We start from the raw sequence: 27,962 nt of genomic DNA on the forward strand, positions 1-27,962 counted from the left end.
AATAGTATTTTTGCTTGCGGCCCGCCGCTCATTTTTAATTTCTAATGTGGCCCTTCATCCAAAAAGTTTGCCCAGGCCTGATGTAGATTATCGGGTAGTAAAAATAATTAATAAATAGTTTATTATACCTAGGATAAGTATACAGATCGATGACTTGGTGCATAGAATCCACGCAATATCTATGCCATGTCCATTTTGGAATTTGTAGAAACTTAATCTACAAACTTAAAATTCGACACAAATTCAAAAATGGACATACAATATCTGTGCACCAAGCTGTCGATAAGAAGTAAGTATGACTTATTATAAAACAAAATATGAAATAAGACCAGGAATTAAATGAAGATTGGACACGTTTGTGGAAACTACATTTGTAAATACATATAGTTGGATAAGGATAAAAAATAATGATAAATATTTATATTTATGTTTATTTTGTATATTTTACGTAAACTATGTATATAAATAAAATATAACATATCTATTTCAAGTATTATAAATATAAGTAATATCATTTATATATTAATTAGTACAATAAACATTGTAAACAAAATTTCTTTCACTTTTATATCCCCCATATTATTGAACTCCCGTCTTTTTAACTGCCATATTACTGGAAAATTTTTTGCGAGGTAAATATTTTCCCTTTTTTGACAAATAATGTAAGGAAAAAGCATCGAAGCGAATCATCTCGCATTAGAATTCCTTTGAATGTCAAAAAATCAAACGAATTGTTTAACTTTGTTTCAGTTACAAATGCGAATATATAAAAATAAACAAATAAATAAAGTAAACGAATAAAGAAAATGTTATGCTTAGGCTTTTAATTTGAAAAGAAATTTTACAATACGCTCTTTTCATGAAAAAATTCCATTGAAAAGTTGTAATTAAGAAATATGTCATCTTGTAAAACTAAACAAACAGGAATCCCATTAATTAAATTTTAATACATTAAAAATATCATTATTTGATACACTTATTATGTAGATATACATTTAAATTTCAATTTATAACAATTAAAACATTCTTAAATTTATAATGCTCAGACTTTTATTTAACATTTATATTACAGTTGCATATTATATTGTATAGTAATTTCAAAATTCACTTTAACAACTATTACATCCATGGATAGTAAAATTGAGGATTATAGATATAAAGAGGAGAACTCAACTGTTGATAACCAGTCGAACTGTACACCGAAGAATATTGCTGGAGACGAGGATCAGACTGCATGTTGTAGTAGTATTTCTGCAATCTTGAATCGGGTAAAAGAATGTAGTACAGTCCTTGTTGATTAACTGCATTTTGTGCATTATCTCCCCGGGACTCTACATCTTCACTGGAATCGGTCGTTTCTTCTACATCCTTCTCTGTCGTTGGCGTAGTTGCTTCGACTTCATCCTTCGGAGGTCCATAGACATTTTGAGGTGGACCGTAAACAACCTGAGGAGGTCCATACTCTGGCATGGGAGTTTCCTCTTCTTCCGGAGCTACAGTCGTCGTTGGCTCTTCTGGCGGTGGAAGTTCAAATCTCTGACCCATCGGCCTCCATCCTGATGGTGGATACGGGGCATTTCGTGGACTATCAGCTTCTTTGGGAATAATCGGTTCGACGTCCACTGTAGGTATGTTTATCTCTTGAGATCTTCTTTGTAGCCCTTTCACCCTGTAATAGGGTGGCTCAGCAGCTACCACAGCCAAAATAGCAACTATACAGATAAACTGCTTCATCTTCGTTGTAGTAAATAGGTACTGATGACAAACGTATCTCTCGCCGTCTTTTTATACAAGCGTCCTGTCGATCCATTTCTGAAAATGGGCAACCATTGTTTTTAATCGAAGGAGAAGAATAATTTATTGTGTTATACATAGATCTGGCATTGGCCGAGTGTCGTCAACCAAATTCGGAAGTATAGTGCGTGCCGCTTCTGACTGCCATTGTCTCCATTTGTCAAAAGGGAACGTCGATTAATATATAAATTACGACACGCAAACGACCTCCAATCGATACTGTGCGACCTTTGAGAGCGTTCATATCATATTTTGAGCCGGCTTCAATCTGTTCAAGCTACGGGACAAACTGTGAGTTTTAAGATGGGTACTCTATATTCGCGTCGGGGCTGTTAAAGTTTTCGTCGTAGTTTATGTGTATTACGCACTTACACATTCAGTCAGACGAAGGTTCGGTGTCAAATGGTACAAGGAAAATGGCAAACTTTGGCCATTTTCTTTCGCGTCACCGTATGAATTCAAAATAAAGTAACTATAGAGCGTTCGACTTGAATAAGAATGGGGATTTTATCGGCTGAGACTGCGAATCGCGAACCGGGTTTTTTTTTCTTTGAAGTATATGAATTATACTCGTTTGAATGCTAGCACCGCTTTGATATCAAAAATAATGAACTCGAAACACATAGAAAGATTAATCAAAATGTAAAAAACTATACTCGTGAATGAAATGGAAAATCAGAGATTTTATGGACAAAGTTGTCGAGAAAAACTAGAACGTAACAGCGTTAAAGGATACTCGAGAGACATCACTAGGTATAAGAAAAGTTTCTAGACCAATTATTCCTAACACAGTTTTCTCGCATTGTACTGTTGATTAAAAATACATGGAAACTAACTTTACGTATAAAATACTACATAGTAATATTACATGTATGTATTAAATTTTATCAAGCAGTGAAACTTATTTATTAAATAACATTAATCACAAAATATTCCACATCGCGATGTACCTACACATTATTATAAATAAAGAACTATTTTTACTCATGTATCTCATACAAAATTAATATTACATTATAAACTTTCACACTTTCTCATATACCTACATACCTACATTTTTAATACACTAATATTTTCTTTCTTTTTTTGACTTTTCATATTTACTTGTTGGTCATAGCAACAAATTGAGATACATATTGATGGCTTGCTGCACTGATATTGCACATATGTATGTCAATTTTGGTATTTGTATCCAATTTTAAGTTTGTAGATGCTGGAATAATTCAGGTTTTTCCTTTATACAATATTGTGCAACACGTAATTTCGCTAAAATCCAATATGTAAATGAAATAATATACGCAGCGGACACACATACAAACATAAAGGCATAATAAATAATAATGCAATAGGTGTACAGAAAATCCATTGTGAAGTTTAATATTCAAAACACAAATCCAATTAATAGTTCAACAAAACGCTCATTATGCTGACATGTATGTCAATAGATGTATCGCATAATATTGAACCAGTAAATAAATGATTTCAATTGAGCCGACATTCTTCAATGGACCAATAGCTCGACATGGTGAGTTGGGTATATTGAGACCATTGAGAACGTCATGGTGCCTAATTATCGCTATACCGGTCCCCAATAATAATAATATCACCTGACGCACAATGCGAATAATATACACGTTATTTATATGTACCGAGCGGAATTTAATTGAACGTTAGAGTACCAAACGGAATTCTAATGAGAGCGTTCCCATTTTTCGGATCCGTGATGGGAATCTGTTCTCCGCTTAATAATTTCGCACACACAATAGCCCGATCTTATTACCGAATACCGATTCTACGTATAACGCCACATTTTTCTATTTCTCACTTTTGAATAAATATTATATATGTATTCTATAATCACGTGATGCGTGGTGGAATTTCGGCACGATCGATTTGTTTCGTGTTTTTGCACAATGACGCCAAGTCTTAATTGATTCCCACGCGGGGGATAAATCCTTTAGGTTGCTATTATCTAATTAACGACGATGTATTATTTATCAATGTCGGAATTATCGCCGCAATTTGTCACCGTTCACGTGACACAATATCGATGAAACTGTCGTAATTTCGATATTTATCTCCCACATCGTACATCTCACGTCTCGCAAATTAATGTAGATAAGTTATGTTGGATATCGATTATATTCTTTACTAAAGGAAATATTAAAATATATTTTTCGTAGCGCTTACAAAACCATCAAATTAAGTAAAGTGCGGATTATACAAATATTATAAAAATAAATATTTTGAATCCGCGTATTGTGAAATTTTCCAAGCGAAAAATTGAAAAAAAAACTGAGGTGCTATTTTGAAAAAAAAACTGAGGTGTATATTTTTAATACAGTTTTATACAAAAATTTAGACATTTTGATTCAGTTAGCTATTCGATTGAAATCATTTGAATACATATATTGTAACTTTATCTATGTATGTACGTAGTAACAATACATATATGAAGTTTTGTGATCATGCGGAAATTCGAACTCGAGATTTTGTCTGATTCGAATTCAAAATCGATCACTGATCATCACGTTTTCATGATCCAGAAAAAAATTGTGTATTTTGGGGATTTTTTAAACACCGCTAGTCCTATCGAACTGAAACTTAGTATCGAATGTTGTTTCTTATTCATCTTATATTCCTCAAATACATATATAAAGTCGTGGGTTGGTCGCATCCAAATTTTTTAAAGCTGCATCCAAAATATGATACAAGGCGGAGACATAAAAAGCAAGCAGATAAAACATATTTTTTAAATACATTCATACATATGTACATATATGTAATATGTACCTTTTAATTTACACTTCATCCTATCAGATTACAATTGATATTCGAATATTAATAACCTTTTCTAAAAATTATACCAGTGCTTATAGAACGTCTGTATTTCATTAACTATATATGTACATATGTATAATATGTCTATAGCAACCTCATATTTTAAAATTTGAGGTACACAAACCTCTACATGCATTCTACTATTTTATAAAGAATTAACCAGAAGTGTTAAAAGAAACTCTCAAGTCGATGTTGTTAAGAGAAGAATACACCATAGATGAAGCTTGAAGAAATGCGAAACTCGTCCTAGGAAGCAATGAGTTTTACGTCTACGAAATTTCGTCGAATCTCATGTATCTGATAGTCGAATTGAATTTCACCTTTTAGCTGAGACGTAAAATCGGCAACCGTTCTGAGGAGAGTCAGGTTCTTAGTAGTGGAAGAGAAGGGAGTAGGGTTAGAGACTTTCGACGACCACTGGAAAAATGGTTTTCCACGCTGCAATACATCAGAGGCGGTCGTCATTAATCTCGCGTCGAAAAAGGAAAATGTTTGTTCGAGGGAGTTCCCCGGGGAAATGGGTCGTTGTGGACACGACGTGTGCACACGACCGCCTCACATGCAACTTCTTGCCACTCACTCACACAAAATAAATATCAACTGTGATCACCAAAAGGAGCTTTGAATCTTTGTGTGGGGAAAAAATGGAACAAACAAGTCATATAGGGACAATTTAATATACCTGCACATGCATTCAAGTATGCGTATCAATTCAAAAAGTTACAACTAAACTTTGGTTTTGAATTTTGCTGATAAAAGATGGAACTCACAAAACTTAAAAATAAAAATCAATGTGTATATTGTCTAATTTATAAAATACGTATTCAGTATTCAGTGTTGATCAGATCAAATCATTTAAAATTACAAAAAAAAATCTCTGGACATTGCCAAAGACTTATGCACTAGAGAGAACAGTGAACTATTTAACTCTTTGTATCGTCGTTGAAGTTCAGCGATATCTCGCGAATAATACGACATTCGTTTGGCATTGATAAAGAGGCGAAATGAATGCTAAAATTCCCCTTTGGTTATGATGTATGGTCCAAGTTTCATAGTAGGCTGGTTAAAGTTGGCCAAACTAGAACCAAGTTAAGAACAAAGTTGCGAGTTGAAGTGCTTGAATAGTGGTTGTGAGTCGCACGTCAAAAGTAAATAGCCATTTCTGATGTTCTTCAACGTTTCCTAATATAAAACATTTTTATATTTGCAAATCACTATCGGGACATGTAGAAATTATTGATTTGATATTTTTCTCTTTGAATTAAATACTGTGTATGTACCTAGAAATGTTAATTGGCAGAAATAAAGTGCGCAAATGGTAAATTTTTCCCAATAATGGATGTGAAAAACTAGATGGTAATACGAAATCAGAAGCCATGTACACAAGCTCTAGTTGTAGTTTGCAAAACGAGCTTTGAGTGCAAAAAATGGCTCGTTATGAAAAAACTTTCAGGTTTTTTCTTCCGGCTGAATATTATTTTCCAACATCCCTCATTAAGCGCAGGAACGAAAACAATGGAAAACTCTCGTATGAAAAATATACAAAGCTCAGATATGACCCAGTTTTACAGGCGTATTATAATACTTGGAATAAATTGATGATCTAAGAAGGCAAATTGCATACATATGTAGTTGAAAAATATATGTAATTCATATCATAATCATCTATTGTAACGATGGATTTTACCAAAATGTAAGTTATATCAAAGGTTTAAGAAGGCTTAGGAACCGTACCAAGGTATTGGCAACGGGACATTTGCCAAAGGCGCAAAAATCTGAACGGTGGTCGAAACGTGAAGCAAAACTTTCTTACGACGAAAAATACATATATTAAAGGTTTCATTTAAAATCTTAGACTTTAAAGAACCGTTAGTAAGTGGGTACCCATTCACGCAGGAATTTTTATTTTTAAGTTAGGATTTTGCTTAAAGAGAAGCCAAAATCCAACGATAGTGATTTCAGCAAATTATACTTAATTTTTATGAAGTTTAAAATCATATTTGAATACGTTGTTTATTAAAAAAAATTACATGAATATATAGATCCCTGCATTATTTATCATATGGATAAAATATCCATATGATAAATAATGCAGTTCATCTTATTCAAATACTTGAAGCTATACGCATACAAGCTATACGCATATTTCTATACGACAATAGCCACGGTAGAAAGAAGTTTCAGTAAATTAAGAATAATCAAAAGATTTTTGAGATCTGTAAGTAGTCAAAATTGCACTTCTTATTTTAGCCTTTTGTCAATAGAACATAAATTAATGAGTGCTTTAAAATTTGACGACATCATTAATGAATATGCTAATTTAAAAGCTAGAAAAATAAAACTATACATGCGTTTTTTTTATTTAAATTTTAAGTATGAATCGCTATATGTATGTAGTATTAGTACCACGAATAAATAAAAATTTGACATTTTTCCTGTATTAAAAAAAGTTTAATTTTTTATAACGCAATTTTAATACAATCAAATATTTTGATAGTTATTTAATACAATAAAATATTTTGATAGTTATTTAATACAATAAAATATTTTGATAGTTATTTAATACAATAAAATATTTTGATAGTTTTATTAATTTGATTTTTGCCATTACTATTAAAACAAAAACATTAAGGGGTGCTTATTTGATATTTGCCAAAGGCGCCAAAATTATTTATACGGCTCTGGGTATAAGAACTGTTGAAATTAACCATAAACTTTTAGAATGAGAGGTTGTATATGTGACAGATGTGACATCATATAGCGAAACATTCTCATTTACCGAGGCAGTAAGGACTATCAGTTGTTGTGGAACAATCAGCAGCTTCCACTTGGCCACTGACGGTTTATTTCCAAATAAAATTGGATTTTTGAGACGAATATAATATTTTCAGGATCCGCCTACGATTCGCACTCCTCCTTCTAGTTTTTCCTAAATATAAAACCGAAAAGTTTAAGTTCTTTTCCAATATTAGGTTCATACTAAGTTGATTTTGAGACTTCAGGTATCGAAAAAAATTCATCGAAGCCCGTCATACACAAGAAGATAAGCAACAGAACCGCTTTGAGATCATCTCGGCGTATCTTAATCACTATCCGCCCACCGACACCCGGTGGGCGGCAGCTCCGCCCACCGCACACCCCATCGCATAAATTAGTGTGACGTTTCTTTGTTTTGTGCGAACGAGCCGGTTTACCGAAACAATTTTCGCGCGAGACAGTATATCTTAGCCGAAATGGCGGAGCGCTCTGCACCGGCAATAAATATGGTAATTGGAGCCGGAAGCACTCTCCAGAGCTGGAGCGGGGCATTACCGACGGGACTTGATTGAATTATGGACCCCGAAACTGGCCGGTCAAAATGCTGATTTTATATCTCTTTTTTAGTTTCGTTCCAGCCAAATTCAAAAGGTGAACAAAAGTGCAACGGTTACCGACACGTTTGCGCAGTTCGTTCAAGCGAAAATATTATTATGTATTCGAGAGCTAGTCAATTGATCGGTCGTTCAAATCTCTGGTCGAAAAATTTATTCAAATTACACGAGGTACAATTAAATGGTTACAGGTCCAAATAAATCGATAAATATAAAGTTTATTCAGATTTTAAATATGCTCGAAAATGCAAATAATTTTACTTTATATTGAAGACGAACCAATTGCTAATAACATTTGATTAGTAATATATAGAGACACGTATTTTGGGCATCTGTTTTTGTCAACTTAAGCATTTTCATTTTGCATTTTAGCGTTATAGGGCATTAAAAATTTTCAATTTTAGCATCTATTTTTTATGAAGTTTAATTTAAAATAATAAAAAATTTCGATGAATTTTAATAAAATGTATATACATATATACAATTTAAAGACAACACTACAATTAAAAAATAATAGAAAAAATCAAAATGAAAAAAACATGAATATAAAAATACAAAGACAAAAAATATGAATATAAAAATATAATACCAATTAAAATTTATTAAAACTCAACATGGAGCATACATATTTCAACAGATTCCTTTTTGAGATTCGTGCAACGATCGGTAACAATTATATTGTACTAGCTGTATTACCCGGCTTCGCTCAGTGTTTATAATATAAACCGCTTAAACATGACTAAGCTAATTTAATTAAAAAAAAAAAAAAAATTTAAAAATTTAAAAAAAAAATAAAAAAAAAATAAAAAAAAAATAAAAAAAAAATCAAAAAAAAAATAAAAAAAAAATCAAAAAAAAAATTTAAAAAAATCAAAAAAAAAAAATCAAATTTTTTTTTTGCCTTCTAGGGCTTCGCCCTCGGCACCCCCCTGAGCCTTTGCCTTCTAGGGCTTCGCCCCTCCACGCCCCATGAGCAATTGCCGTTTAGGGCTTCGCCCCCATGATCAGTTGCCTTTTAGGGCTTCGCCCCTCCGCGCCCCCATGATTCAAAGCCGTCTAGGGCTTCGCCCCCCTTAGTTAATGCCTTTTAGGGCTTCGCCCCCCGCGCCCCCAAGATTAATTGCCGTTTAGGGCTTCGCCCCCCTTAGTTAATGCCTTTTAGGGCTTCGCCCCTCCACGCCCCCACGATTAAATGCCGTCTAAGGCTTCGCCCCCATGATCAGTTGCCTTTTAGGGCTTCGCCCCTCCGCGCCCCCATGATTAATTGCCGTCTAGGGCTTCGCCCCCCTTAGTTAATGCCTATTAGGGCTTGCGCCCCATGAGGCTGGGCCCCCCGGGCCCCCTTCGGGGCCCCACGGGGCTGCGCCCCTTGTGGCGCCCCCTTTTGAGCCCCATGGGGCTGCGCCCCATGAGGCTGGGCCCCCCGGGCCCCCATTCGGGGCCCCACGGGGCTGCGCCCCTTGTGGCGCCCCCTTTTGAGCCCCATGGGGCTGCGCCCCATGAGGCTGGGCCCCCCGGGGCCCCACGGGGCTGCGCCCCTTGTGGCGCCCCCTTTTGAGCCCCATGGGGCTGCGCCCCATGAGGCTGGGCCCCCCGGGCCCCCTTCGGGGCCCCACGGGGCTGCGTCCCTTGTGGCGCACCCTTTTGAGCCCCATGGGGCTGCGCCCCATGAGGCTGGGCCCCCCGGGCGCCCTTCGGGGCCCCACGGGGCTGCGCCCCTTGTGGCGCCCCCTTTTGAGCCCCATGGGGCTGCGCCCCATGAGGCTGGGCCCCCCCGGGGCCCCACGGGGCTGCGCCCCTCGTGGCGCCCCCTTTTGAGCCCCATGGGGCTGCGCCCCATGAGGCTGGGCCCCCCGAGCCCCCTTCGGGGCCCCACGGGGCTGCGCCCCTTGTGGCGCCCCTGGCGGGGCCCCATGAAGCTACTCGCCTTGCGCCCCCGCGGGGGTGAATCCATTGAAACGAAAAAAACAAATCGGCGCCCATGGATCGAAAAAAAAAAAAAATCGAATCGCGTGTTCGATGACGTCACCGATCTACGGACGACGACGACGACGACGACGACGACCAAGGATACATACAAAGTCTCTTTCCAAATTATAGATTAGACTAGCTGTATTACCCGGCTTCGCTCAGTGTTTATAATATAAACCGCTTAAACATGACTAAGCTAATTTAATTAAAAAAAAAAAAAATTAAAAAAAAATTTAAAAATTAAAAAAAAAAATAAAAAAAAAATAAAAAAAAAATCAAAAAAAAATCAAAAAAAAAAAATAAAAAAAAAAATAAAAAAAAATTAAAAAAAATTAAAAAAAAAAATTTTAAAAAATCAAAAAAAAAAATCAAAATTTTTTTTTGCCTTCTAGGGCTTCGCCCTCGGCGCCCCCCTGAGCCTTTGCCTTCTAGGGCTTCGCCCCTCCACGCCCCATGAGCAATTGCCGTTTAGGGCTTCGCCCCCCTTAGTTAATGCCTTTTAGGGCTTCGCCCCTCCGCACCCCCATGATTAAATGCCGTCTAGGGCTTCGCCCCCCTTAGTTAATGCCTTTTAGGGCTTCGCCCCCCGCGCCCCCAAGATTAATTGCCGTTTAGGGCTTCGCCCCCCTTAGTTAATGCCTTTTAGGGCTTCGCCCCTCCGCGCCCCCATGATTAAATGCCGTCTAAGGCTTCGCTCCCATGATCAGTTGCCTTTTAGGGCTTCGCCCCCCACGCCCCCAAGATTAATTGCCGTTTAGGGCTTCGCCCCCCTTAGTTAATGCCTTTTAGGGCTTCGCCCCTCCGCGCCCCCATGATTAAATGCCGTTTAGGGCTTCGCCCCCCTTAGTTAATGCCTTTTAGGGCTTCGCCCCCCGCGCCCCCAAGATTAATTGCCGTTTAGGGCTTCGCCCCCCTTAGTTAATGCCTTTTAGGGCTTCGCCCCTCCGCGCCCCCATGATTAAATGCCGTCTAAGGCTTCGCCCCCATGATCAGTTGCCTTTTAGGGCTTCGCCCCCCGCGCCCCCAAGATTAATTGCCGTTTAGGGCTTCGCCCCCCTTAGTTAATGCCTTTTAGGGCTTCGCCCCTCCGCGCCCCCATGATTAAATGCCGTCTAAGGCTTCGCCCCCATGATCAGTTGCCTTTTAGGGCTTCGCCCCTCCGCGCCCCCATGATTAATTGCCGTCTAGGGCTTCGCCCCCCTTAGTTAATGCCTATTAGGGCTTGCGCCCCATGAGGCTGGGCCCCCCGGGCCCCCTTCGGGGCTTCACGGGGCTGCGCCCCTTGTGGCACCCCCTTTTGAGCCCCATGGGGCTGCGCCCCATGAGGCTAGGCCCCCCGGGCCCCCACGGGGCTGCGCCCCTTGTGGCGCCCCCTTTTGAGCCCCATGGGGCTGCGCCCCATGAGGCTAGGCGCCCCCTTTTGAGCCCCATGGGGCTGCGCCCCATGAGGCTGGGCCCCCCGGGCCCCCTTCGGGGCCCCACGGGGCTGCGCCCCTTGTGGCGCCCCCTTTTGAGCCCCATGGGGCTGCGCCCCATGAGGCTGGGCCCCCCGGGCCCCCTTCGGGGCCCCACGGGGCTGCGCCCCTTGTGGCGCCCCCTTTTGAGCCCCATGGGGCTGCGCCCCATGAGGCTGGGCCCCCCGCGCCCCCTTCGGGGCTTCACGGGGCTGCGCCCCTTTCTTCTTCTTCATTCTTCTTTAGAGCAATTTGAATTCACATAAGCATAGTTATTGTTCTACAAATAAAAAGCCTATAAAATATGTTTTATTAGATTGCTCGTAAAAGGTGTACATTCTTTCGTTTTATTTTGTGATTTTTTTTTACTTTATCCATGCTTTTATTAAATGTAACCATTGAAAATCCTATGATACGAAAAATAATCAAATTTGAAATTTTTTCTTTACCTAATATAATATATATTTCATATTTTATTTTTACTTTCATATGTATGTACATATGTATATATTTGTATATAGCAGAAAGGCCTAGCAGGTAAGGCCCAATGCGTCTTCCTGGCTAATTACAAACATCGATATACAATTTTTAGAATAAGTTTAACAGACCAACATAGAAACATCTATAGATACATTTTTGATAAACTTACATTTTCGGAGCATTCTTTATATAAATCATCAAATTTTGAGATGCTGAAAAACTCAAAATTTTTGGACAAATTTGCAGGTTTTTTATACGAATCAGTGAAATTCGAGATTCTGAAAACTCAAATATTGCGAGAAATGGGTGAGGTCTCCAATTTGTTGGAATCGTTTCAATTCAAATCAGATAACTTGGCAAACTCTGATAGGAAACGATTGACCCGGAACCATAAATTAAGGTCTGGCCAGCAGCAACCAGTGGGACTCGATCCCGTGACCATTATGTTCGAAAGCATATTTTCTAACCATTAGGGCGAAATCAGACGGCGGTGAATGTGGGACATGGTTTTTTTTAGATAAAGGCCTATCCCATGTACGCGTCCCATGAACGCCACATTTTTTCTATATCTAAAAAAAACCACATCCCACATTTACCGCTGTCTGATTTCGCCCTTAGTCTACGCTACTTAGAAAATATTTGAGTTGTGATGATTTTTCAAAGCACACATTGTTAATTAAAATAACAAAAATGATTTAAATATGTACCAAACTATGTATGTAAGTACATTACACAACATGCTTAAAAATATCTAGAAATTTCACCGGATTTTTAATTTAATAGGGGTAACCATACTTTTAACTAAGCTTTCACTTTAAATGCATAAAAAACAAAAAGTACTCGTACAGTTTAGTAACTATACGTACATATGTATGTATCTAATTTCTATCACGTACGTACGAACGCTTTCCATTTTATATTTGATCGTTTATATTTTAAAATGGCGGAATTCCAATTTTCAGTTCCAAAAACACTATTCTGTTTGACTTAATTCACAAACTTTTATGACTTATTTTAATTCGATATGTTCAGAATCTCGGAAAAGCAGAATAAACGTATTGAGGTCTGTTCATACCTAGTGGGCACGTATCGGCAGCAGCAGGCAACCTGCAAGTACGGAGAGTAATCTTTGGTGCGTTCTATATGACGCGTATGAATGCGTGAATGCGCATGCGCGAATGGAGTATGATGCGTCCATATATGTATGTATGTAGAATGTACCAAAGAATACTGTCCGTACTTGCAGGTTGCTTGCTGCTACCGATACGTGCCGACTAGGTATGAACAGACCTTTACAAGCCACCAGAATTTTTAAATATTTTTAAACGCAACATGTAAAATGTTTTGCAAGATATTCCTCGAAATGAAGAATTACTTTTTCCACTTTCAACAATACTACTATTGAAACTGTTCCATACAAAATCAACCTACCCACTAAAATTTTAATCCATTCCCATCTTTTTTTGTTTTTTTTTTCATTTTAGAAAGCAAATGAAAATCCATGAGAGATAAAAAGTTGAAAACCTTTTCCGAGAAAACTTTACTGCGAGGAAAATAGTATAAATTGTCAAGTCCACTACACTTGCAATCGAGTATGCAAAAAATGAGTATGGGGAAAAAATAGAATACGTTGAGAGTACGTACGGGACGTAACAGAACGTACAAATATGTACATTCACTCGGTTGAACATATCAATGCAATGTAATGATATCACGGCAACTTTTACACATTATTGGAAATACTTCTAGCTCCCGATGAATAAATAAATGTCAACACACTGGAGTTCATTTCTCACTGCCTTTCGCCGAACAAATTTAAAGTGAAAACGTTCACGTGGATTCACGGCAGCTTCCGGCCGGGGAAAACCGACCCGGGTGAGTTTGCTTCTCCGCGAACGAAACTCCTCAATCACGAGGCAACTTTATAAAACAATTACAGGCATAGCAGTTAGGTTACGCTCCACTAACGGCTCAGTTTAATGCGTCAGTCTGTCAGTCGATGAACGGACGGACGGATGGACGGACGAGCCGACCACAGCGAATGAGCGTTTCGGAGAAATTTGCAAAAGTTTCGGTCGGTTCGTCGTTCGAGGTCCCAACTTCACTAATTGATTCGAAACAAACATGTAAATCCCGCACAATCTATCTAGACGCGTGAAAGCTTAAGGAAAAGCGTAGAAAGCGTCAAACTTTCCACGAAGATTTCATACGCGAGCCGAACCGGCTTTTTAGGTACATAGAAATTATGTCGCAAAGACGCAAAAGTAACATTATACTTGAACCAAAGCAAGCATTAGCTTCAAATCAGAATCTACTTCGGAAAATAATCATTCAATTTTCTTTTAGTTTCTAACCATCATACATATGTATTTACGGAAATTTGAATCAGAACATGATTTTCCAAACATATTTCTTCTCAAGTTTATTATTATCATCGAAAACATGTCCATTTTTTTTGTCAATTGTTATCTCGTCAACAATTAAATCAATTCTTCTAAAATTGATAAAATATATTGAGTTGCATTTGATTTTTTTTAAAACTCGATTAATAAAAAAAATGTTACTCTTAAAAAAATTAATTGTAGCGCATTTCAACTAGACTAAAAATTAATTTGATTTATTTAATTTCAAATATGTCATTTAATTTTAATTTTATTGATATATTTGATTTATTTAATTTTAATTTTATTGATATATTTGATTTATTTAATTTTAATTTTATTGATAATATTTGATTTATTTAATTTTAATTTTATTTATTTATTTCATTTTAAAAAGCTATCCAGCAGCATAACTTGATTTTTGCGTTAATTTTAACAATCAAGAGGTTGCCGAGTTTAATTCCGTGGGTTGTTGATATCGATCGAAGAGAATTTATTCCGAGTAGTTCTGTAGTGTTGCTGGTTAGACTTGAATATTTATGACTCCAAGTCAATCGTTTCTAATCAAAGTTTGTCAATTTATCTGATTTCATTTTTGAAACCATTCCTCATAAAATTGACAAAAACCATTCTACCCCATACCAATGTCAATATTTTAATATGATTTCAAAATATTTAATCTATAACCTGGACGAATGTACCTGGACGAATATACATATATAATAAATGTATATATGTATGTACATTCGTCCAGGGGTAAAACCCGTAATGACATAGTGGGAAAATATAAATTTAAAAAAATAAATAAAATAAAAAATCATGTGACCAATGGAAAATTCTAACATTTTCATATTGAACATTGGATATATTTAAATTTGAATACCGCTCAGCTAGGATATTTTTTAATGCCACAATTTTAAACTCAAAATTTTAGTTTTGGTACCTGAAATTAAAAATAAAATGTAGAAATGTAAACAAAAAGTACAATTGAAAATTTCAACTTCAAAAATCACACATAAAATAGAGCTTAGTTTTAAATAAGCTTTCGCCATTGATTTCAATGGTATTCATCATCCATGGTGCATCTGCTAACGTTAAATATTTTCTACAATTTATTATTTTTATTTTATTTTATTTTTATTGTTACAATCAATATACACTCGTCATTACAGATCGCTCCAATGCGACGGGTGTACGATAACGAAATACAGAATACATAAACAATCAGAAATCAGAAATACAATAATACATATACAATCAAAATATATAGCATATAATAATTATTCAGAAATAGAGAAATCTATGGATTATTTTTTTAGATTTTTGTGTACAATTTTTATACATATAATAAATACGAAATTATAGAGATGGCTATAGAGATATCTATAGATTTCAGATTACTGTTCATAATTATTACAAATTATACACAGACAGATTTTTGTGACAACAGGAAAATGATCTAATACCAATTTTTCAGGAACCGTTTCAGCAATGATCAGATAAAATTGGCAAACTCTGATATAGAAACGATCGATTTGGAGTCACAAAACCCCCAAACCTAACCAGCAGTTTGATGATTCGAGCCTTCGGTCTCAGTGGTGCTAAATATATACGCTACCATCAGTTGATAATTAGTTATTAAAATATATATAAAATGTATTGTGAACATAATTTAGTAATAATAAAAAGCATTTAAAAATCAAAAATATTATGCTTACTTTTACCTTGTGAATAGGAAGACATTTATAGGATCTTAAGTTTTAAAAAAAAATGATCGAATTGAAGAGCTTAGTCGGCTTTTTTAATTGAATTATTTACAGGGACATATGTGAATAGAGAAATGGAAATAATTTTTACTATGTGGTATGGTTTATAGTCAGGTATTTTTCAGTATTACTATTACTAGCTAACTTTAATTGGCCTGATGATTCATGCTGGTTTGAAACTGTAATAAGAACGATGCTACCAATTTATTAAAGAAATCGAGTTTGAAGAAATGAAGTTTGAAAGTATGAAAGTAATGAAGTTCCAAACGAAAAATTAAATATTTATTATTGAAATTGATCAAAAATGCAGAAAGCAAAATTTTGTCTCTTCGTTGAAACTGTTAAAGTGTCTTCACTCAAAATTTCAAAAGGATCGCTAACCGTTCGCTCACTTCGTTATATACGAAATTTCTTGCAATGTAGAAAAGTTTTTTTTTCGCCTCGGCCATTTTATAGGCCATCGGCCAATTAGGTAGACCACTTACTTGCCGGGATTTCAATTAAAACTTTTTAAAAGGTCTCTTATAGCCCTACTACGAATTTCTAATCATATTTTCGATCGTTAAATTTTTTTAAACAAGTTTGTTTATTCGTATACGATAAATGAGCAGGCTTAATTTTCTTAATAATCCCTTTAAAAATGTATAGGTATAATATTAGAAAAATGTATAAATGTAGGTATGAATATTATATTTCATACTAGACTTTTTTCCTTGGAACATTTTAAAATATTTTCCTAGAATAAGTAATGAAGCTGTACAAATTACTTTATGGAACTTTGTAAAGCCGACAAATGGCACGAAAAACAACGAGAGTTTTAAAGAATAACGAGAAGAGTTTTCGTGTGATAGGGGAACGGATTTTTCTTTAAAATACCAATTTTCCGCGTATTTCGCCCTCGGTTTTTCTTTTCGTTCCTTTTTAATCAGAGTCCTAATACATTACGTGCTAATGTTTTTAAGTCGTTCGTCTTGTTTTAACCAACTCGCCACAAGTTCAATGAAAGTAACAGAAACCAATATGTATAAATAATCCTATATAATCCTATAAAGGAAACATTCGCATTGAAATTTTGCATTTCGTATTCAGTTACTATTGAAACAAACATATTTGAAAAATAAAATGTGTGAATGATACAATTCATTCGATGAAATGTCGTAAAACCTTTTTTATATCATTGTAGTAAAATATGCCCCGAATTTTACCTATAGTATATTCCAACAAATAAAGCAATATACAGAGTGAAATTTCTTCAAACATACATATGTACATTGTGTACATAAATCATTCCGAAATATTCCACCAAAGAAACTAATATATAATGGTTTCTTCTTAATAAATACATTTAAAATTCTTATGATTTCAATAATATAATAGATTGAATTAAAAATATAGCAAAAAATCTAAAAATATCATATTAGCTCGATAAGAAATGAAATACTGTCATTATATTTCCCCAATTTGGGTGTGGGTTTTGTTTCCTCCGGGGATTTTCGTACAATTCTAAAAGCATCGTGTCATTGCTAAGGATATCTTTTAACGAAATTCCCAAATCTTTCTTTAACAAAGCCCACATCTGTCACTGCTGAATTCCCGCGAGAATTCCCTGTACCAGATTTGGTGAAACTCGATACAAATTCTATTGTAAATAAAAAGTTGAACACACACACACATCCGAGTACTATTTCTGTATTTAATTAAACGAAAATTTACATATATACATATGTACTCTAAACAAAAATTGAAATGAGTTACAGTTAAATTTAAATATTTATATAAAAATAATAATACTTTAAATTTTACTATGTACATATGTATACGATGATTTTTATTTATTTTCAATCAATACGTACATACATATATATGTATGTAGTAATGGGTACATTTTCTTTGATGGCGTTCAAACGCGACTGTACCGGACGTTTTTCCGAAGACATATTTTAAGGTCAGGTGTCATAAACTGCCGGTTCGAACGATCGAATTATTCCAGTGTGCGTGCCCGCATAAAAATACACATTATAAAAATACGTGATTTAGCGGCAAACATCGTCGTTAAAAATAAAACTGTTATGGCAATTTTTATATCAGAATACGTTTATATTATGTATGATATTAATTTTAAGGTATTTACAGAACATCTATCAAAAGCATATAATCTTAGGTATACAAAACCTAGCTAGTGATTTAAAGTTATTAGCAATTTTGTAAATAAGAAATAATCATTACTATATACATATGTATATGTATGTACTATATTCGCATATTAAGAAACTTCAAGAACAATTCAAAAACTTTAAATAAAAAGTAACAGTAAACAGCGATAAGAGATATGCATTGCTTTTTTACTTCATCTTTATACCTTGCGAAAAATCGACTTCGAGATTTTGACTGATTGGAAATAAAAATCGATCACTGATCACGTTTTCATGAAAAATGTGTGGGTTTTGAGATAATTTGAATACCATTAATTATATCACACTGAAACTTAAATCAGATACTGAAATGTTTATCATTATGATGATATTATTTAAACGGTGATTTTGTGTCAATATCTCTTTCTATTTTTACGTATCTCTTTTCTATTTTACAGCCGTTTTGACAAGAAATTGGTAATTACATATATACACCGGTCAGATATTAGTCATATTTTTGTTTGTACACGTTTGCAAACTGGTTTCTGATCCCACTGGTTTCTGTTGGCCAGACCTTGGATTTGTGACTCCAACTCGATCGTTTCCCATAAGAGTTTGCCAATTTATCCGATTCCAAGAAATTGACAACCTTCCCCATTTTCTCGCAAATCTTAAGTTTTCAGCAATCTCGAATTTCGCTGAATTATATAAAATGTTGCAAATTTACAAATTTGACCATAATTATCTCTGTGGATGTTAATTGGTATGTATTACGTTTCTGGCCAGGAAGGCGCATCGAGGTTACCTGCTAAGCCTTCGAGGTATAAATAAAAAAAAAATACCTTAGTGTATGTAACCCACATATATGTAAGTGTATAATATAAATATCTACAGTGTTTTATCTCAAGAACCGTATTTAAAAATATATATTGGGAGGCCATAAAAAACATGTAAATTGAAACCGTATTGGCGATCAATAATTGCATGAATCTTTAGAGATAGATCTTATGGTATAAATTTTAGATGAAACACATTTTTTTTTTACCCGGTCACATTTGTTAATGTAATTTTATGTAGTTCACAGCCGTGTGATTTAAAATGTAAATATCCCTGGTTTAGCGCGAAACACAAGCTCGCCGGGTAGTTTCTCACTGTCAGTGTGTGTGACAGTTGAGATTGGCTAACGCTGGTACGGGTATCGACAACCGTCTGGCTCGAGAGCAAAGGCTGGTCCGCAATATTGGAAACGTATCCAATCAAAAAAGTGCTTTTGACGAATAAAGTGCAAATGGTAACTTGATTTATAACATATACACCTTCGGCGCTCGCAAAATTTTCACCTATCGAACTAATTATACCACACATTCATACATTCGTATCGTGGATATATGTATATATATGCGATCTCTGATAAGCGAAACTATGCATATACACAAAGTTATTCCTAGACCATTCGCGGTAGTTCTTATCGGACAAGTGGTATCTTTCGCGACATAAAAGCTGCGCATAATGGCGGAGAGCTTTTGTTGCGCGTAAAAAGCTCTGGATTTGTTAATTTCGACTGAAAGCCACAATGGCGTCTATACGAAAATACTTACACGTATTTATTACTGTTTTGCAATTTCATATCGTTTGAAACCACCCCGGGTGCGGGAACGGGAACGGGAATTGCATGCGTTATTGTGGCATTGCAACGAATGAGGGATTCAGCTAGTATTATGATAAAAATCATTCTTGCACTATGAATCAAAGATATATGTATGTATGTAAGTATATATCATTGCTGTATGAGATACATTTAATCATTTTTTATAAAAAAAATCTTTAAAAAAGGAGAAATAATTAGTAAGGTCCATTTTCCGGCCAATCAAAAACTTAATCGTAACGGTTGGCCTGAAACTTATTTAACTTGCTCGAAGTTAAACGCTTAAAGCTTCAGCTTAATAGGATCAACAGTTTTTAACTTAGCTATATAATATAGGTACATACATACATATATGTATGTACTTTCTAAAATTCAAATGAGATCTGGTATCAATATTTGATACACAACTTTCAAATTCACGAACAATATGAATATTAATGTACATATTTAATGTTGATTGCTTGATAGTACTGAATTGTCTGAAATGACTTCCAAATTCATTACTTCGGCAATATGATTAAAACTATCGAAAAACAAACCCATATAGTAACTTATTTTAACTTAAAATTGCAGAATAATAAATAGACCTGTCGGAATTTAAATCATACAACATAAGAGCTAATGTCATTGTCGGATGCAGATTTGAAGTTGATGGATGTGGATTTTTTTTAACAACTTCATATACTTTCCTTTTTCTAGGATGGAAAAATGTGAAAACTTAGTAATAAGAAAGTTGAATGCAGATAACTTGAGAAACACCAACCATTTTTAAGAAGAGTTAAATTCGCTGTACAATAAATTTCTATAGAAAGTACGAAAAGAAATCACGAATTGAAAATTCTCGTCAAATTTGGCGCACTTTTAGGCGCGGCTTCCGACGGATTTTCTTTTTTTTTCAGATCAGAAACAAAAGAGCCGGTAAAAACGGTTCGGAAATTTCGTCGCCGTATGGAAGATCCGTCTTTTGTCCGCGAGTCATTGTGTAACGGCAGCTTCGCGCGCTCGCGCTAACTGGACCATTTTCTCCGTGAAAGCCTTCGCTCGTTGCGGTTCAATGCACCCAGTTGAATGGGCAACAGCTACGATAGAAATGAAAAATAAAAATACAACAGCGAGAACTCCAATTTATATGTATATGTTTTTATAAATAATACACCACTAGATATGCACCTGTAAGAGAGATCTAAACGATAGGAAATTTTCTTTTCAAACCCAATCGAACGTATTGAATCATATACAATATTATTCGAATTTTGATTCAATAATGAAACACATACTAGTATTTACAAAACATTGTCAATTGCCTATTATGAAATACAGCCGAATCGCCTGGCGTTTCTCGTGTGAGTGAATACCGACTCAAGGGCACCGACCCCTACCGAGGCAAACAAACATTCATCTCAATATATATGTATGTACATAGATAGTATATAGCGATGAGCGGAGTGTATAAAACGATTTCCTGTAAAATAAGTATTATTTCATATACATATGTATGTATGTATGTTCTATGTATGTATTCTTAGATTCCAGTATGGAATGGATTGAAGGTAAACTAAAGCACTATCTTCCATATGATTCAATGTATAGTGGTGGAGTAGCAATTCCGCGTCGTAATCGCAAGAATAGAAGTAGGTATCTTACAATAGAAGACGAACGGCCATTGTTGGAATTTTATCCGAGGACTATATCTGACTGCAGTCACTCGACAAGAGTGCACTCGGGCCGAAGCGATAAGGGCGATAAGAGGGTAGGGCACTTTCTTTAGCGTGCAAAGCCTCCCCGCAACAAACCGGAAAGCCTTTTTCGGCATTAAAACAACGACAAAAAAAGTATGTTGCTCTTCTGAGCTACACAAAGAAGTGTAATTTCGCGAGCACAAAAGGAGCGTTTATATCTGTTGCGACCTCAGTACTGGCTAATTTTGAAACCTTTAAGTATTTTTTTTCACTAGCACAACTGAAAATTCATATTTATTCAGATCCAACACAATCGCATATAAAAAAATAACCATGTGCAAGTTCTAATGTCACGTCTGATAATCCGTAGACAAATTATCATTTCATTTGTAAGAGCTCATTGATTCTGTCTTCAATAACTATTCTCCATCACTTGGAACGATTTCAGCTATTTTTACTTTATTTAAATTGTGTATAAAAGTTTTGTAAAGTTGGCAAAAAACGATGTTTTATGTAGATACCTGTATAATAAAACCTGATGCCATTCTTTATTTTTAATCTCTCCTTCCCCTCTCCCGTATAAATAGAGCGGTGGCATGCCGTGTCTTTTAAAACAGGGAACTAGATATGGACATAAAAATATGTTTTTAATTTTTGAGTTTTATTGATCTCTCTTCAAGGGATGAGTGTAATTTTCAGTTTCTTAATGACATCTTATTTGTCTTCAAAACTCTTCTGAATTATTTGTCTAACAATCAATCGATAACTCAACATTCCATGGCCTCGAGATTTTTTCTGAGGGAATCGTTTTGAGAGCAGAGTCCCTTTCCATATTTGTACTCAAGAAGTTCTGTGTAAGAAGAAGTTTTGTCTTCGACGGAATGCTTATACATAATGATTTATCAGTACTGCGAAAGGAACAGAATTGAGACGGCAAGGCCGTACAAGCGAACGACACGGCGGACCATACCATAACAATCCACTATCTCAGGTTTCTGAAATTGTCTAATCCGAGTGAACACAATCAATATGGACAGTGATTTAAATTTATTGTAATTGAATTTTTGATATTTTTAAATTTTAGGGGACTAGTTTTGTCCCTGTAGTCCAATTATGGCACGCCACTGAGTATATGTACATACATATGTACATAAATTCATATAATAATATTTTTTCATTTATCATTTATTTTTGTGAAAAAAGGAGGTATGTAAAAATTAACATAATTTTCGTTCTAGTTCAAAAATTTTAAAGTACATATGTATGTATGTACCTATATATTATATTGGTAATATCTACATACATATACATACATATTTCAAATAAAGTAAACATTTTTATATCTTCATACAAGAAAAAACATTGTTTATATTCAAATATTTACTCAACATTAAATTTAAATCTGTTGGCATACCCATATTTAATATAACACAAAAAGTTTGATGTAGGGAAATTTTAATGATAAAGTCAATATTAACAGTATTAAATTTTTGACGTAAAGAAAAACTTTTGAAATAAGCTAATAATTCAAATGCGTATAAACGAACAAAAAAGTATGAGGGCTAAAAAAATATGTTGAAAATTTGTAAGTGGGGCTTAATAGTGTTTTCCTTGGGGATATACCTTAGGCATAGTACCCTTTGCCACGTGACAAATTAGTAAGAAGCTGAGAGGCCCTAATCCTGGGGATTTGGCCGGAAGAGGCCGCAACAAGTGGCTACAACCTTTTCCTGAAAACGCAAAGTTGTCCCCCTATATTTTGCAGTAAAAAATGTATATAACAATTTATCACGGTATGCAAAAAATCTCCGCTAACAATGTAGCATTCTCGAACATAAGGAATAGTAAAACATTTTTGCATCAATTTACATAATATGTATAGTAAAATTTAGATAAAGTTAATAAAAATAATCTTCAGTTAGAATACATACATACACTATTACATATATATATGTAACAAAAATTTTCTTTGTTGAAAAAATGCTTGCCATGAAACGTACGTAAAAATGGTGGAATTAAAACACAAGTCATTTAATTTTCTCTCTCGAATTTGGGAGTTGGAACACGTATGCACGAAAAATATATCGTATAATTTGACAACCTTTGATTTATGCGCGTATCCACATACATTTTTTTTTATTTGCTTTGCAGAAACCGAGATTACATAAATGAATACATATCTACATGAATCCATATATAAATCCAGTCTTAAATAAAAATCACGTTCGATAACTTAAAAATAATAAGAAATAAACAACAACGCAATTCAAACTGCGCGACAAAGTAATTGTTTAATGCTGCTTAATAATTCTAACAATATAAGTTTGAATATTTTGCAAGACGCAAAAGCAAAAGTACGACACGACAGGCACTCACTCTCTGCGAAAAATAATTAAAAACGCCATATTGTAACTGAATGAAAAGTCTATTCTATATAAGTTTTTTTTTATAAAATTACGCCTTTGATTGTTATTGTAAATTAAGCCCTCGGTGAAAAGCTCCAGCGCAAAAAATATTTCGTAGCGTACGACAACAATGAGGGCCTTTCGCGTAAATGTCAACCTTTTTTTCCCGCACGAATGGGAGGGGGGAGGAAGAAAAGACTTTCAAACCTCCCCCCTTTAAGAGGGAAAATACAATATGGATTGAGGAGAGGTGGGGATGGGTGCACGTCGAGTCTCTTCTTCGTTCATTTTGGAAGAAAACTTTTCAGCATTTTCATAGTTACTCGTTGGAACAGCCGATATGATAAAACGAACTCTCCGTACCTTGTCAGTTAGCCAGCACGAAAATTTAAGATGAAAACATTGTTTTGTATTACTTTTTTCCTGTCTGAAATTTCTTCAATTTTCTTTTTTTTTATTTTATTACATACAGTAAAAAGCAATTTATTTTTTTATTTAATTCTTCATATAAAAAACAAATTTGCTTTACGTAGACGCAAATAAAGAAAACAAGTAATTTGATATACATCTATGTATACATACATATGTACAATGTGGATCGTAAATAGCAGTGCAAAACGTCTTATCGATGATTTTTAAATTTTAACTATGTATGTAGATATTTAACATCGAAATTAAGCTTCGAGTATTTGAAATGTGTAGTTTAATAAAACATATATGAATTATATGTACATATGTAAATAAACTTGTTTTAAATGCGTAAATTTTCACGGTTTTTTATAACAAAGATTAATCATTTTTTAATAAATTCGAATATGACATTGATTTTTGTTGGTTTCTTTTCGTTTATGAGACAAGAGCGTTTAAAAAGTGCGTTATTTTTACAGATTTTTGTGAAAAGAAAAGTGCGCAATTTAACTCAAAATCTAGTATTTCTGTGCAAAAAATGAGTATTGGAATCAATAGTAAGATGTTTTTCAAATTGATTGTAATTTTTTAATGCTTTAAAATACTAATAATTAATTATCTAGTGAATTTTAAAAGTCAAAAATATACTTTTTTTCTGTGAAATAATGAGCTTATTTCGCTGATTTTTATCTTCAACACGTTTAAAAGAATTGTTTTTTTATCTCAATATTTTTCTTATCTAAACATACTATTTAGAGCGTTAAACATATGTACATATGTATGTATATAAATGGTTTTATAGACAATTTTTAGAAAACATGTTCACTTAAATTTTTGCAAGTACTAAAGTTACATGCTAACCATATATTTCAGTTATGAACTTGAGCTGACGGTTCAAAGACTTTTTTTGGAATAGAGTCGGCTCAAATTTTAATAAAAAAACACATTTTTTAGAAATTATTCAATAACACCTTGAAATTAAGTCACGAGCCTTATTATATCCATTCAAAACTTGTTCTTGGGCTTACGTCAAACCTGACCAAAAAAATTCCAACGAACAAAACATCCATTTAGTTTGTGAGCTGATTATAATCAAACACGGGCGATCTTTGCGGCTTTCGGGGAATGTTTCAAAACGAGGAGACACATCATTCGTATTAAATTCGAATCAAAGTCGTCAAACGGAGAGGGGTACAGACTTTCGTTGGAAAATCCCCGAAAAGGTCGGTTGGTTTTGATGCTGATTACTGTCGTTTAATTCGCGACTGACGCGTTTGATGAGGTCACACCGAGCGTTTAATTTGAACTTCAAAGTTCAACTTTGAACCGTCAAAATCAACAGAGGCGCGCGGACGACTGACGAATCCAAAAATTTTATTCACCATATACCTACACACATACATATATGTATCTACATAAATAAAATAATGAATTAAGTAAGTTTAGAAAATAAATATCGACATACATTTGTACATACTATGACGGAAACTGCTATACACCATTTGTCAAACGTAACTGTTTCATTAACACGTTCTAAATGAAATAAGTATGCCTGAAATTAATTCTTCAATCATTTGCAAATTAATGCATATCGTGAAAAGAAACATTATTGTATTGTATTGCAAAACAACAAACCTTTGAGAATAATTTACGATTTTTTTTGTATTTGATTTATTATTTCCCTTCGTGCAGTCGTGATCAAATTCCCTGGATTCGAGATAAGAATTCCCGGGACACGGGACAACAAAAATTCCGTGAATTCCCGGGAATGTCTGTCCCGGGTCGACCCGGGCCGGAAACCCTAACTGTTACTATGTACATACCTGCATATAAGCCGTTATATTTGAAAGTGGCAGAAGTCCAATTTTCAGTTCCAAAAACACTATTTCTGTTTGACTTAATTTACAAATTGTTATTATTTATTTTCGTCCAGAATCTTGGAAAAGCACATTATTTTTAAATATTTTTAAACGCAAAACAATATATTTAATATTTGGCGACATACTTCTTGAAATAAAGAAAAGTGGACTTATGCCACTTTCAAATATAGGGTGTCATATGTACATACATAAATAATGTAATTAAATGGATAATAAAATATTGTATGATAAAAGTTTCGGAAAATATCGCATTTCGGAAGAGACGACCCGAGTCCAAAATCAATCCAAAAAGTCGAAATCAGAGAGTTACAAACAAAGATAGAAGAGATCGAAAACAGAGACGTCAAACTAGCGGCGAGAACAAAAAAAAAACAAACACCAGATCGGCCATTTCATTTTTATAAAAACATATTTTTATCATTCATTATATCTATAACATATTAGTGAAGTAAAAATATATATGGGAGATAATGAGAGACAATAATGCAAATTTTATAAGATATAGTGTGAAAAGGATAAAGCTATAGGCGTTTAAAAAATTAAAATCTGACAAAACAAGTAAGGGGCAGAAAGTCAAAATAATAAGGCTACAGGCCGTAGCCGTCTACAAAATTTTCGAATTCTTAAACGTGTTTATTACGATTATATTTCACCATAGAAATAGCGAAAGCAATTTAAATCTCTATTGGCGTGTTTAATTCCCACTGGTGTAAAAAAAAAGAACATGAAAATTTATTTTAACTTTTGCAACCCTTTAAAATGAAAACATCAAAGTTGACACTTGTTGCTAACGTATGTGCAAACGCCTCGCACACCTCAATTCAAATCAATTAAAAATAAAATCAACATCAACGCCAGACCATTAATAATAACATACACGACACTTTGCCCAGATGGCAACAGCGGTAATGTCAAAGAGATAAAGCTGCGTTTTTATTGCGCGTGACTCGGTGATGTGTCTACATATGTACATATGTATTTAGATTGAATATTCAAAAAACTCGTAAATAATACTACGCAGTAGGTAGAGGACTCACCTGAAGTAACGGCGTCACAATAAAATTTCTATGGCTAATATCGTACGGATGCGAGCGTTCGTAAAACGCAATTACTTCGCGTGTGATGTTTGTCCGGATTACATTTGGGACCTCCCGGGTAATATGCCGCTCCCAAAAAGGTTTCAAATTTCCACCCACGCGCCCTGCGTGTCGACACACGTGTTAAATGGTCGGGGTATATGAAGACGTGTGAGCGTGGAATGAGGCATTCCAGGACACAATCAAAATCTATGATGTGCATCCCCGTTTGCAAACAATTAAGCAGCTTTATGTGTGGCCGTTAATATCCTAATTGAAATTAACGCAAGTCATTATGTCGAATATTGCTTTCGTTTTATACGAAAAATATGAGTAAGGCTATAAAAATATTTACATTTCTAATATATCCATTCGAAAATTACTGTACGGAAAAGTAATGAAAGTATATCAGTATTCAATATATTAGGAAATTCTATTTTCAACATTTCGAGAGAAAAGCTTTTGCATGTATCTGAAATCGTCTAATCTTTCAATAGTCAATACTACATTTTTAAATACGGCAGCGTTTTTTTATACATGTTTTTTATACATTTTCTATACATGTCTTAGCTATAGCTATAGAATCATCATTAATAATCATCATTAAGTATCGAGTCTAAATAAGAATGAAAAATATTAGAATGAAACTTCTTTACGCATTGTAGAGTGATTCTGATTT

The 27,962-nt window shown here is 34.8% G+C and overlaps 2 protein-coding genes across 2 annotated transcripts in view; both read right to left on the reverse strand.

Moving 5' to 3' along the window:
- The window catches only part of gogo (thrombospondin-1 like protein golden goal), a 230,965-nt gene that overhangs the window by 127,019 nt on the left and 75,984 nt on the right, over positions 1-27,962 (reverse strand). The gene's annotated exons all lie outside the window — the stretch shown is intronic.
- On the reverse strand, positions 1,120-1,744 carry LOC143909173 (uncharacterized). The gene has a single exon (XM_077427075.1). The coding sequence runs from the start codon at positions 1,732-1,734 to the stop codon at positions 1,120-1,122; it is 615 nt and encodes a 204-aa protein (XP_077283201.1). The 5' UTR covers positions 1,735-1,744.

The sequence above is a fragment of the Arctopsyche grandis genome, chromosome 3, assembly GCF_051622035.1.
Source record: "Arctopsyche grandis isolate Sample6627 chromosome 3, ASM5162203v2, whole genome shotgun sequence".
Lineage (NCBI taxonomy): Eukaryota > Metazoa > Arthropoda > Insecta > Trichoptera > Hydropsychidae > Arctopsyche > Arctopsyche grandis.